At 54.3% G+C, this 13,008-nt stretch overlaps 1 protein-coding gene across 2 annotated transcripts in view; it reads right to left on the bottom strand.

The window, feature by feature from the left end:
* MEGF11 (multiple EGF like domains 11) overlaps positions 1 to 12,754 on the bottom strand; it is a 226,450-nt gene extending 213,696 nt beyond the window's left edge. For both annotated transcript variants that reach the window (XM_040643090.1, XM_040643091.1), the window contains exons 1-3: positions 12,657 to 12,754; positions 8,252 to 8,353; positions 4,093 to 4,193 (exon numbers count right to left, since the gene is read on the bottom strand). In XM_040643090.1, the coding sequence (XP_040499024.1) occupies positions 4,093 to 4,193; positions 8,252 to 8,353; positions 12,657 to 12,754 (301 nt within the window). The remainder of the gene's footprint in view (positions 1 to 4,092; positions 4,194 to 8,251; positions 8,354 to 12,656) is intronic.
* Positions 12,755 to 13,008: the final 254 nt, after the last annotated feature.

Below are 13,008 nucleotides of genomic sequence, written 5' to 3'. Positions count from 1 at the left end.
GCCCCCCCCCCCCCCCCCCCGCCCAGAGCACAGATGTTCCTGTGCACTGTCCTGAGGACTCTGGCATCAGATGGGTTCTCACCAGGTTCTGGTGAACTTGGAGGTTCTCTGGCCCCCAAGGGGTGGAGAAGAAGTGAAGGGGCAGGGCATAGACTCCAGAAAGCCTCTGGGTTTACAAGCTTCTCATCTGGCACCCAGCACCCTGGGCACTATCCCTCACACAAGTTCCCTGACTCTGGGGTCTCCACTCGCTCCTGGACAGCTGACAAAGCCTGGCCGGTCCCCCTCCTTTCTTCCCATTACACTAAGCAGCAACAAGAGAATGCTAGCAATGGCCGACACTCACCTGTTCATGGACTCAACTGTGTCCCCCTAAAATTCATATGTTCAAGTCCTAACGCCCAATTCTTCAGAATGTGACCTTATTTGGAGATAGGGTCTTACAGAGGTAATCAAGTTCAAATGAGGTCATTAGGGTGGGCTCTAATCCAGTCTGACTGGTGTCCTTATACAAAGGGGAAAGCTGGTGACAGACACATGCACCAGGAGAATGGAGGTGCCACGAGCCATGGAGCTACCAGAAGCAAGGGGAGAGGCCTGGAGCAGAAGGAACTGACCCTGCTGACACCCTGTTTTGGACTTCTAGCCTCCAGTGGGGTGAGACAGTGCTTTCCTGTGGATTAAGCCAGCCAGGCCCTGCTACTTAAAACAGCGGCCCCTGGGGAAATGAGTAACTGCCTCGGCCGGCCAGCCTCCCAGCCCGGATCTGCAACCCCACGGTCAGGCAAGCCACCTCTCTGTCTTTGCTGATGGGGTTCCCTGTCCCATCCATGCACAAAGACACCATTCCATCCAGCCCCAACCCCCAAGAAGCCCCCCGACTGACAGCAGGTCACAGCCCTGTCTCCGCCTGGTGTGTCCCATCTGTGTTCTTTCACACACTCTCCTCCGGCTGTTGTCCACGGGTTTTTCTGCATGCGGCCTGGCCTTCCCAACAAGACCGTAAGTTCGGAGAAGGCAGGAGCTATTCCTACCACCTCTCCTATGCCCCGAGGCAGAGCACTGCGGGTGGGCCACAGTGGGCATCTAACAAATACTGGGCCGAACACCCTTCGAGGGTTTCCCTCTTCATTCTTCAGTCTAGAGCGGATTCCTCTTTTTTTTTTTTTAAGATTTTATTTATTTATTTATTTATTTGAGAGAGCACAACAGAGAGAGAGCGCAAGAGAGCACAAGCAGGGGGAGCAGCAGGCAGAGGGAGAGGGAGAAGCAGGATCCCTGCTCAGCGGGAGGGACTCGATGCGGGACACAATTCCAGGACCCCGAGATCATGACCTGAGCAGAGGGCAGATGACTGAGCCACCCAGGCGCCCCTAGAGCTGATTCTCATTAACACTCGGTAAGTGGGCACGGCTGAAGAAGACAGTCTCTCTGTTCCACTCTGTGCTACTTTATCAAGATGCCTGTCGAAGCATCTGTAACTCTGGGGGCAGGGATCCGTGTACCAGACCATCTCTTTCCATGAGGCTGTAAGCTCCTCGAGGTAGCAACCATCTCTCGTGTGTGTCTATGTCCCCCGCAGTCGAGCAGGAAAGAAGTCGACAAGCAACATCGAACGGGTGAACATGAACATATGGCAAAAATGATTTACTGTGGGTCCAAAGACCCTGTAAGGGATCTGAGGGCTCCATAAACCCACTGAAACTGTGTGCAAAGGGCTGTGTGTGTGTGTGCATAAGTTTATATATGTCATGCGTATTTTCCCAGGGACAGGGTCCACGGAGGTGTGAGAAATTAAAGCAAAAGCCAAGAGTGAAAAAATAGTAAGACCCAAAGTCATGGAGTAGGGAGCTGGCCTTTATTAAGCCCCTACCCTGTGTCTGATGATATAGCTATTACTATCCCCATTTTACATGAACGGAAACTGAGGTACCAAGAGGTGGCGTCTTGCCTCGGTTCACGGAGAGAGAAACAGCCCATCCAAGTGGGTCAGAGCAGACTCCAGAGCCAGACAGCCTAGGTTCGAATCCCAGTTCTACCACTTTCTAGATGTATGATCCTGGCCAAGTCCCTTAACCACTCTGTGACTCAGTTTCTCCATCTATAAAATGGGAGAGATCAGGGTACCCACTTCAGAGGGCTGTTATGAGGAGCTGACGAATTCATGTATAGAAAGAGATCAGAACGATGCCTGACACGGGGGGTGCTCTGAAGACCATGAGGACGAGCATAAAGAGGAAGAAGTTGGGAGGGACGGAGCTGAGACTCAAACCCAGACCTGCGGGACTCTTGCCACGCTGGGTCATCACTACCGCCACCCTGCATGCCACAGTGACCCAACTCACTGCTGAAACTCCTGTCCCCCTTCAGGAAGAGCCTTCAGTCCTAAAATTGGCTTTTCCGGCTAGCTTCCCGGAGGTAGGCTGGCCCAGGGCCACCAGCCCCGCAGGCAGTACCGGCCGTTACATAAGGAGTAGGTGGGAGGTTATAAGCTGCCCTTCCCAGTCAGCAAGACCGGGTCTGTGCAATCAGGACACTTAGTGCTTCTGACCTGTTCTTCATTTTCCAGGAGCTTTACCAACAACCGCTGATGGAAATTAGAAAAGGACTGTGCGCCTCCGTTCCTGGACCCCGTGCTGACATCTGAATGCCCTTTTTCATTTCCCTGAGTCCATCCTTGGGCCCTGAGCCCTGAAGGGCTGCTCACATCCATTTTGCTCAGGCTTTATGAGTCTTGTGTCATACCCCATGCCTGGCTCTCGCTCTCCTCCGGGCAGACAGAGCAGCAGCAGTAAAACCTTGGTCTTGATCTCACTTCTACACCCAGGTCCCCATAGGAGCCCCATCCCAGGTGAGGCATTGGCTAACGCCTTGTCCCAGCCCGGTCCTCTGCCCTGCTCCCGAGACACAGCCTTTTGGGGATGGCTTTGAGCCATCTTTGTATGTTTCCTGCAAAACCATCCCTACAGAAACCATTTGTGGGAGCATTTTTCATTCACTCATGTAATGCAATTAGAATCGAGCTTCTCCAGCAAAAGGGGATATGTAACATCAGGAGGGGAAAATTGTCATTTCATTCCCAACACTAACACGCCCACTCTGCCCAAATTGGCTCTCTGGGGCTGGCTCACTCTACCCACCCAAAGGGCAAGGAGAATCCTAACAAGGAAAATCACTCCCCAAATCTGCCTCCAAATGAAGAGGCAGAAGCTTTGGGGGTGGATTCCCCTCTGTCATTAATGGGGGGGGCTCCCAGTTTCTCCGACACTCTCCGCAGTTGAGGCAAAACTCTACTGCCCACTCGAGAGCCCCATACTGGCCCCTTTGCGCCTGTCAGACGTGGTGGGAAAGAATCCACTGGACTCTAACAGACTCCAGCCCTATCATTCTCCCTGAGAGGTTCAGTGACTTGCCCGAAGGCACATCCCTGGGAAGCGGGGCCCGGAACCCAGGTCTGCAGACTTCTGGGTATGTCCCACTGCACAGCACTGCCCTCCCACCCAGAGGGTCTAGAAACTCAGCCTCATGCACACCTGCTCCTTAGTCTCCTGATCCTTTTTGGAAATGCTCCCACTTCCTAGAACCAGCCCCTTGTGACAGATCTTATTCTTGCCACCCTCCTTCTGGGTACTACGGTCTCGCTATCCAATGATCCAGCCTGCCTTCCTTCCTCCCTTCTACCTTCCCTCCACCCCTCCATCCATCCATCTCCCCACCCACTTATCCTTCCGTGTCTCCTTCCATCCAGCAAAACCTTCTTGAGCCCTTCCAACCTGTGCCAGGCACTCAGCCCTTCTTCCCCATGACTCCTCAGAACACACTCCAAAAGTGTCCACTTCTCTCTTGACCCCATCAAAGCCTAGAACTGACCAGCGTCTATCCACCCTCTTAGGAGATCGACCCGATGGACAAATCCATGCTAACGTGTTTGTACCAGACCCACTGATTCCCTCTGAGCTGGCAGCAGGCAGGGACTTCTGGAGCGCTCAGGTCAGCCAAGGCCTGCTGCTGAGGGCCTGGCTGACAGCTCCACCTCCCTCCCCCTTGGCTCCCCCCTCCTCTCCCATCCCCAGGGAGGTGGCCCCTACGTACGTATGCAGAAGTCCCCGTTCTCGTAGTAGCCAGGGCAGCACTGGGACCTGCGTCGGTACATGGTCCGGAGGCCACGCCGATACGCCGTCTTATAGCTGATCCTGGGGCACAAGGGAGAGAGCCACTTGAAAGTACTGAAAATCAATCACTCGCGTTGGAACGATATTTGTGTTAAGCTATATTGAGGATGCCATTCAATAATTACTCTAAAATGCATGGCAGCTTCGAATATGAAGGAACACAATAAAGAAAAATCGATGGCTGCATCGGGGCCACCGTGATGCAGAATGTATTACTGACGCAGCGTCTGCTGCACCTGCTGACTCTCCCCGGTCTCTTCGGCGTGATACTGAGAAGGGTTTTGGAAGATTCCGGGGTGACTGTGGAAGGTAAGCAGGGCCTTCTCCTGAAAGCCCCCAGACCCTGGGGAGCTCCTGGGGACACCCGGATGGACTTGGGCCCAGAGAGTCTCTGCCACGGCCACTGCCTGAATAAGCAGACTACTTGTGGCCTCCAGGGGACCGGTCCACCCACCTGGAGAACCGAGACAGAGTCCACAAAGCGCCTTCTGAGTCCGACTCGGTTCCAGAGAGCGGATTAACCTCCTTGCGCCAAAAATAACATGTCCTGGGCAAGAGTTTCGCATGCCATCCCCAGGACGGCTCAGAACCGGCCCCTGGTTCTGCAAGAGGAAGAAGCTAAGGCCCAGGGAGCAGAAGCAGCCCTGGACTGGGCATCAGAGACCTGGAGTGTGACCCTTCTGCCGACTCAGGCATTGACACTTCGTCCTGTGCCAGAGAGATTTATAGGCAAAACCTCATTCCATTCTCTTTCTGAGGCACGTAGCATGACTATGTCACCTTTATTTTATTTCCTTGTTAGAGTTTTTATTCTTATTTTATGCACCCCCCTTCTGTTTTATGGATGAGAAAGCTGATATTCAGAGAAGTTAATGACTCGCTCAAAGTCACACAATGAATCCGTTTCAGAGTCAGGATTCGAACCCAAGTCACTCTAATTTCAAAACCAGTAGGCTTAACCTACTGCCCTGTGCCAGTCTCCACGGGGTGGCTGGCTGGCCATACAGGATGGCCACAGTGAGGGAGGAAGACCAGGTAAATAGCCGATGGGAGGACCGAGTCCTTAAGAGGAAGTCAAAATGGGGTATTGGTAGGCAAAGTCCCTTCCTCACACCTAGGGTCAAAACGGAAGAGATTGAAGTAGCCGTTAAGGGACAGAGCGAGGAAGTAACTTCCCAAGATCATGATGTGTGACTAGGCCTCAACCTCAAGTCCTTGGGCCTTGAAGCCAGAGCTCCTTCACATCCCCACCCACACCCCAAGGGAGCCTGCCCTGTGGACCCTTCCTCAGAGGGCAAAGAAGGGACCAGACACAGGAGATGCCTACAGCCTGCTTTCCATGGAGGGTCAGGCCAACTTGGGAAGGGAGTCCCACAGCACAGGCTGGGCCAGCCCTCTCAGTCCTTAAAGCCCTTGCTTTATGACAAATGACAGTGCAGGGCCCCGGGGAAATCTGTGATATTTGGGAATGTCATAAACTAAGGTCATTCTACTTTGTCAAAAGCCCCATAATGAAAAGTAAGCCAGCCTCAAAGTAGAGCTGCTTCCCTGGCACAGGACAGCAGCTCCCGGCAATTTCGGGGGTGGCGTGGGCCTCTCAGATAAAGGAAGTCAGAGTTGGCTCAGAGTTCATCCAACCCAGTCGTCCCACTGCACAGGGGTATCCCCCAGCCCTTCCGGTGGCGTGGTCTCAGCACCATGACAGCCTCCCGGGAGAGAGATGTCTCCCGCTGCTTCTGGCTTTCCCACCCCTGCTTGCTCCCAGTGCTGGGGTGGGGAGCAGGAGAGGGAAGGGGCCAGGGACCAGGCTGCCGGGAGAAGGGTGCTACATTTAAACAAGCCATTCCACACTGAAGCAGACTGATGGTGTGGCTGACAGCATGTGCACCCCAGGTCGGCAGGAAAGCTGCAAGGCAACTCAATAATTTAGCAAAATCATTCATGTTCCAGGAATGCAGCGTATTTTAATAAGCAGCCACTCACTCACCTTCCCCCCAGCCCTGATGGATGGCAGCCCCGGCCTCCGAGTACCCAACAAAGCCACACCTCAGAGCAAACCTGGCTCTGGCACAGGGCCTGACAGGGCTCATGGAGGGAGCAGGACCTCTCTTTCTGCCTCCACCTTTGACTGGGGCCACGGGCAGCTAACTTGGCAAAGCCGAGGAAGTTGCAAGCGGGTATGTGGTCCCACCTCCTCATTTCACAGTCAAGGGCTAAGGGAAGGGGGTGCAGTCATGGCCAAGTAGCTCCTATTGGACCAAAGTTCCTACAAACAACTATACAATCTGGGGGAAATATAAAAATAAAACAACTACCAGAAGGCACCAGAGAGAGAACAAAGGTGGATACTGGAGGGAAAGAGGCACTCGGAAGAAGGAAATGACACGGAGCAAGATTAGCCCAAGGGCAGGCCCCAGTCAACCATATTCCAGATGGCTACAATTCAGACAGAAAATACACAGCCGCACTGGCTTGAAGCACCACAAGACAAGTCCAGGGTGGATCCAGCAACTTGAGAGTGAGAAGCAAAACCCCAGAAAAGAGACAGCAGCGAAGAGGAAACCCCATAATTCTTTGTAAGATCTCTGCCCAAACTCCTGGCCCCTGAATGGTGTGTGTGAAGGGCAGGTCCCACGCAGTCCTGCTAAGGCTAAAAAGATTGAACTTTCTGAGTCTGGAAATCGAATGCAGCCAGATTAACTGATTGCCAAAACAAACAACAACAACAAATCAATGCTCTCGGGAGGAAAGTAACAGATTTCATTCTCTACAATCTTTGCCATTCACAGTGCCCAGAAGATAATTCAAAATTACTAGACACAAGGAGCAACTGGAAAATGCTGCCTATGTAAAGGAAAAAACAGTGAATGAAGACCACCGTGAAGTGGCCCAGATGTTGGAATTAGCAAATAAGGATGTTAAAGCAGCTATCATGTCTATGCTCACAGCAATTTACAAACAAAACACCAAAGAAAAGCAGGACTTCGGCGCGTCAGCATAGAACAAGTTTCCCCATCCACATTGCGACCCACCGTGATTCAGGCAGAAACCACGAAGAGGGACTAGACCCACAAGGAGGAAGCCAAAGAAATCTGGAACCAACACAGATGCTCAGAAACTAGGGAAGAGGCCTAACAGGTGGCCTCATGTGCTCACCAACCCTTCATCTGCTGGTTTGCACACCTCAAATAATAGCGCCACCTTGCCCTTTTTAATACGATCTAGTCGCTCACTTTTCTTTGGCTTCCCCTGCACTTCTCAAAGCCTTTTTGCATCCCTGGACTCACTGGACCCTGTGAGTAGGTAGGGCAGGGATCACTGTATGTTTGAAGAGCACACTGGGAACCCTCAAATAAAGCAACTTGCCCAGGGTCATCCACTAAAACACCTTCTCTCTTCCTTCCTCCCCTCTCCCCCCCAGCAACGTGAGAGAATGGCACGCTCTGCAGGAGGGCCGCACACATGCAGGGAGCAGGGGACCCACGTGCAGTCATTTAGAGCGAGTGCCTTCCGTGGGCAGCCTGGCCAAGGTGCCAAGAGGGTGTCTAATTCTCTCCCGGGCTCAGCTCCCCAAGCCAGACGCCCTGGCACGGGGCTACATCTGCTCTGAGGGATCTGAGGTTGGGGTTCCCCCAGCTGACCCTCAGGCAAAACTTCAAGGACAAGCAGTTTCTTGGGGAGGCAATCTAAAGGAAGCACTGGGTGGGGGGGGAGACAGGGAAGAAAAGGCAGATATGTGGAGTTCTCCACAACTGTTCCTCAGAGTTCTCCCCTCTACCCTCAGGGTGAGGGCGCTGGGGGACTTAACCACCAACTCCCCATCTCTCACTGGGGGAAGGATGCCCCCAAGGGCAGTAATTGTCTCGTGCTTCCTGCCCGCCCTGCCCTCAAGCTTCTCTGGCCAGAAGGGAGCCCTCAGTAGAGCATCTCAGATGCTCAGGGTGAAGACTGAGCACCAAGGGCATACAGGCAGCGCACTGCCCACGGTGGCTCCAGGGGCCTTTTACTGACTGGTACAAAGGGGAGCCCTGAGGGCCCAGCACGTCCTCCCTGCCCCGTCACCCGAGAGAGGTACTCACCGGTGCCTGGTGCACTTGAACCAGTTGAGGATGTCCGTGCACCGCGTGTAGTAGATCTGGTCGAAGGGGTGTGCATATGACTCCTGGACGGTCACGGCATAGCTGAGAACCAGACAGCAGGTGGAAGCTAGGTCAGCACTTGAGAGGCTGAGCTCCTATTCACGACGGGGGCTCCTTTCCCAGGGGAGCCGGGCCCACAGCCTCCCCCCACCTCACTATCGTCCTCCTGCCCTGGATGCCGTCAGCGTTCACACCTCCCTGACCCCAGGCTGGATCCAACACATATCCCTCACTGCCCTTTGGCCCAGCTCATTTTCTGAAATTCTAGTTCATTTGTTCGTTTAGCAGAGAACGAATAAAGGAGGGCTTAGGTTTATTCTATGTGGCTCTGGAAGGCCCAGAGCCAACAAGTTTTAAAATACTTTGTTTGGATCTTTATGGGTTTCAAAGCATATACGTGGAAGCTAATCCTTGTAGCAATTCTATGAAGTAAATGGTCCCATTTTACAGATGAAGAAACTAAGGCTCAGAGAGAGGCAGGCTGCCCAGGTCACACAGCTGGTACCAATTAACAGCTAATATTTATTGAGCACCCTGTGTTAAGTGTTTTAATCCATTTTAATCCTCACAATCCTTTAAGGTCGGTGGCATCAATATCTTCATTTTACAGACAAAGACAGCGAAGAAAAGAAAAAATAAGTGACTTCCCCAAGGTCACCCAGTTACCTTCTGCTCTGTCTCCAAGATAGCTGGGGGAGCATCAAGGACATGCCCAGACCTCCTAATCGAAGTACTATCTTGTTATGTTGCCTGTTTGCTGTCAACCTGAACAGTGGGAGGAATTCTCGAGAAGGAAGATTTCACCTTAACCCATCAGCCTCTCCACCTGCCCAACCCCCGGCAGGAGTTGTAGGAAAAGGCGGTCTAGCTAGGATGCTGAAGGGAAGATTCACACTTGCTGTGCAGGCTGGGACAGGGCCCCAGCTGAGACGGCAGGGATTCATGTTTATGTAGGCTGGTATTCCTCACTGTTTCCCCCCCCACGGCTCACTGACCTGGGCCAGATGGCCAGATTCAGGCAATAAAAGCCCGTCTGCTTTGCCTGAGGAGACTGCTGATTTGCTTGCAAGGGGGCCGGGCAGGCCAGCTCCCCGGGTGCATCCACAGCAGGCTCTCTGATGCCCGAAAGGTCAAAGATCTGGAATCCAGAAAGAGGGCCGAGGAGCAGTCAGCAAGGCACAGGGCCTCGGGGCGCTGGAAAATTCTGGCTCTTTGAAGCACTGAGGATGTAAGGAGGGTCCCTGCTGAGCCTCTACCAGCCAGTGCAATGGAGATGCGAGTCAGAGGCACACGTGTGTGCAGACATGGGCCAAAGCCAGTTCTGTCTCCAGGCTTGGGGACACTGAGGCAGCTCAACCCCCACCCCTGGCTTCCCACGGGCTCCTTCCAACTCTCAGATTCCACGATCCTACGCTCCCGCACGGCTACTGAACACCTCACTTAGGGCAGGAGAATGAATGGCTCAGCGTGCATGAGCTCTGGTCACATTTGAACCCTGTCACCTGTTCGCATGTCCTTAGACATGTTACTTAACTCACAGAAGCCTCCTTTTCCTCACCTGTAAACCCATGACAAAAATTATCAGGGACTTCACACAGTCATTGTGAGGATTCAGCAAGGCAGTAAGAGTGTCCACCTCTCAAGGTGATGGGAAGATACAGCAAGAGAAGACACATAAAGTCCTCAACACAAGATAATACACGTAAAATTTTTAATGGATGCCCAGTGTCTAATAGATGCTGGCTGCCATTATTATAGCGGCTCACCTCCTGCCCTAGGCTCTGGGGAGATTCCCTCCCTGACCGTGGTGGGGGAGAGAAAGAGCAGGACCTGCACACGGAATGGACTCCCTGCCTTTGTTAAGCACTCAGGGGGGCTCAGGCACCCCTTCCAGTCCTGACAGACACAGGTTCAGAGAAAAGGCACCAGCCCGACAGAGGGGTGAGCAGAGTGTCACGGGGGACGGTCCCGGCTCTGCAGGGGTGTCCTGGGCCAAGCAAATCCGGCAATGAGAACTTGAATCAACTCCAAGTCTCCGGGGCGAAGTGTGTGCCCCTGGTTTCATGGCTGGACGGTTTAACACGCTCACTTGCCAACATGCTAATGAGGGACCAGATTAATCTTGTAGAGCTGGGCTTTATTAGCCAGGGGAGGTCTTTCCACTGGGTTTTATGGTGGAGGGGCGTAATTAACAAGGAGCCCGCCAGAAGCACTAATCCAGCTGAGAAATTCTCCCTAACTGGTCTCTGGGGACCGGGGCGTGTTTCTGGAATGACATGGACTGCACCTGTCCACGCGTCATTGGCAGGGGAGCTCAGGTGGGCAAGCCAAGAAGAAGGCACGTGGTGTCATGGGGTACTGCCTGCAAGGCCTCCTCCCTAGGGCCTGGAGAAGCCGCAGGGGCCCCCAGACCTCACTTCAGTTACAGGGTCAGTCCTTGTCCTCCCATGAAAGGATCACCTCGGCTGACACCCAGCTCAGTGCAGGCTCCCTTCAGAGTATTTTCAAATTCCAAATTGACTGATGTCGGGGAGGTCTAGAAAATTAGAGAATTCGGTGTGAGTGTGAACCGATCCACTGTTCAAAGTGATCCACAGTTGGGACACGGAGAAGAGGGAAGTAAGGCAGGGCTCTGTCATCAGGGAAGGCTCCTTGGAGGAGAGGGGACCGGTCGGAGTCGCTGGGGAAGGCAGAGAAAGGCAGGCGGGGAGGGGGTATTCTGGAGGCGGGGATCTAGCACAGCCACGGCGGGAGGCAACCATGTGTCAGCCGGGACAGGTGCATGGTGGGGCTACTGATGCTGGAGTCTACACACCAGAGACAGGTGGGAAGCTTCGGCTGACGGCTCTCTCACCTTCTGGGAAACAAAGGTTTAAATTCACCAAGACCAGAAGGGGCAAGGGGTCTGAGTAACCTCGGAGTCTTGTGGAAAGCTTCTGAAAAATGCATATTCCCAGGCTCCAGCCCAGACCTCTAGCATCGGAGTCTCTGGGGCTGGGACCCAGGAGCCTGTTTCTCACCCGCACCTCCTGCGAGCCTGACGTGCGCTGAAGTGGATGAGAAACAGTTCCCGCAAAGCCAGAGGCATCAACAAGAAAAGACCGTAATTGACCTTTCCAGTCCCGAGCGCCCTTTCATGACACGGGCGCCCTGATCTTCCAGCAAGCCTGGGAGGCCGGGGTAGTTATTCTCCCCACTGCACAGAGGTGGAAGCAGACTCAGAGCGGTTCAGAGACCTCCGCTAATCATGACAGCTAGCAGGTGGCGAAATCCAGACTGGAATGAACCAAGGTCTCCAGACAGATCTTGCATGCTTCAGTGCGGCAACACCTTCTGCTCCCGCCACAACTCTGCAGGGACTCCCATGGGGCCCCCAGTCCCTGCTGACCATGCCAGTGGGGGCCGAGTCCCTCTGCTTCCCCAGCCCATCCCTGCAGGGCCTGGTGCTGCTCGGGTTGGGCGCCTTGCCCTGTCGTGGGGCCGGGACACTCCGCCTCGAGAGCCAGGAGCACGGACAGCCCCACTCGCCCGTCCTCCCCTCTGCCTCCCCCACTGGGCCCTCATCTTAATTTCATTCGTTTGATTTATTAACATCTAAGTGGCAGAGTCGTCCTGGTCAGCACAGCCAATCAATTCCAGGGTTTAATTCGGTTTTTCCTGATTGGGTCTCCGGTCACTATCTTTCTGCTCACCCGAATCAATACTTTAACCTTGTGCTTCAAAGTCAGGCTGTCTGCAGGGCCCTGGCCCGTTCCCCACGGACCTAGTGCTGCAGCCGGAAGGCGGCCAGCAACTCTGCAGAGGCCCTGGGCTACGCTGTCCCCGGTAGCCCTCCCACCCACTCAGCGGGGAGCTGCAGGGTCCCCTCGCCCATCCTCTTTGGGGCCAGCGGCCAGCCGCCCGGCACAGGCGAGCCGCCACATTGACGCCAGTCCTGGGGGACCAGGCAAGGTGTCACAGTTTGGGAGAAGAGCACATGTGGACCACAGTCACTCACTGCCCCTCGCCTGGCCGTGGACGGACACCGAGCCCCTCTGTGGCTCTACCTCCTCGTCTGTAAAATGGCCGGGAAGGGCAAATGCAGGCAGAGACAAGAGTTCCTCGTCAACTATCAGACAGCATCACTTAACAAGCCCCTCCACGAGGAGCGCCCACAGCCCTGACTGTCAGACAGAATCGACGCTGCTTCGGCCTGTCTTTCGGTGTCTGCACTGCGTCCCCAGCAGGACTGCAGGCCCGCGGTGGGCAACTTCTGTACCCCCCCCCTCGGCTTTTGTCCCAACAGTACCAAGCCCCAGGGGGATGCCCTCCAGGAACGCCTGGGCGCCTGAGACCCACATCTTACCTCTCCCAGTGGCTGCACACGTTAGGGTCCTCAGGGTTCAGGGACAGGACAGTTTGCAGGAGGGAGAAGACAATGAGCTCTGTCACAGAGAGTGCCATCCCGGGCCCTGGGGGGGGGGGCAAAAGAAGCAGCGTCATTAATCAGACCGTTTCCTGGGCATCTGTTCGACACTGAGACTGTTCACACGAGGCGGCAAAGCACACTTGCTAAACAGACTAAGTTTGCCCCCAAGGTCAGGTAATGAGCACTTGATATTTCACACTCGCGGGCTTTGACGACACTTCACCAGTTCTGAGTAACCGCGGAGTGCGCAGCCCGAGTCAGGGAAAAGTTGATATTCCAGGCCAGGGGC

The sequence above is a fragment of the Ursus maritimus genome, unplaced genomic scaffold (genome assembly GCF_017311325.1).
Source record: "Ursus maritimus isolate PB19 unplaced genomic scaffold, ASM1731132v1 scaffold_27, whole genome shotgun sequence".
NCBI classification, from domain to species: domain Eukaryota; kingdom Metazoa; phylum Chordata; class Mammalia; order Carnivora; family Ursidae; genus Ursus; species Ursus maritimus.
The sequence above is the reverse complement of the archived record's forward strand: the minus strand, read 5'-3'. Positions and strand labels throughout refer to the sequence as shown.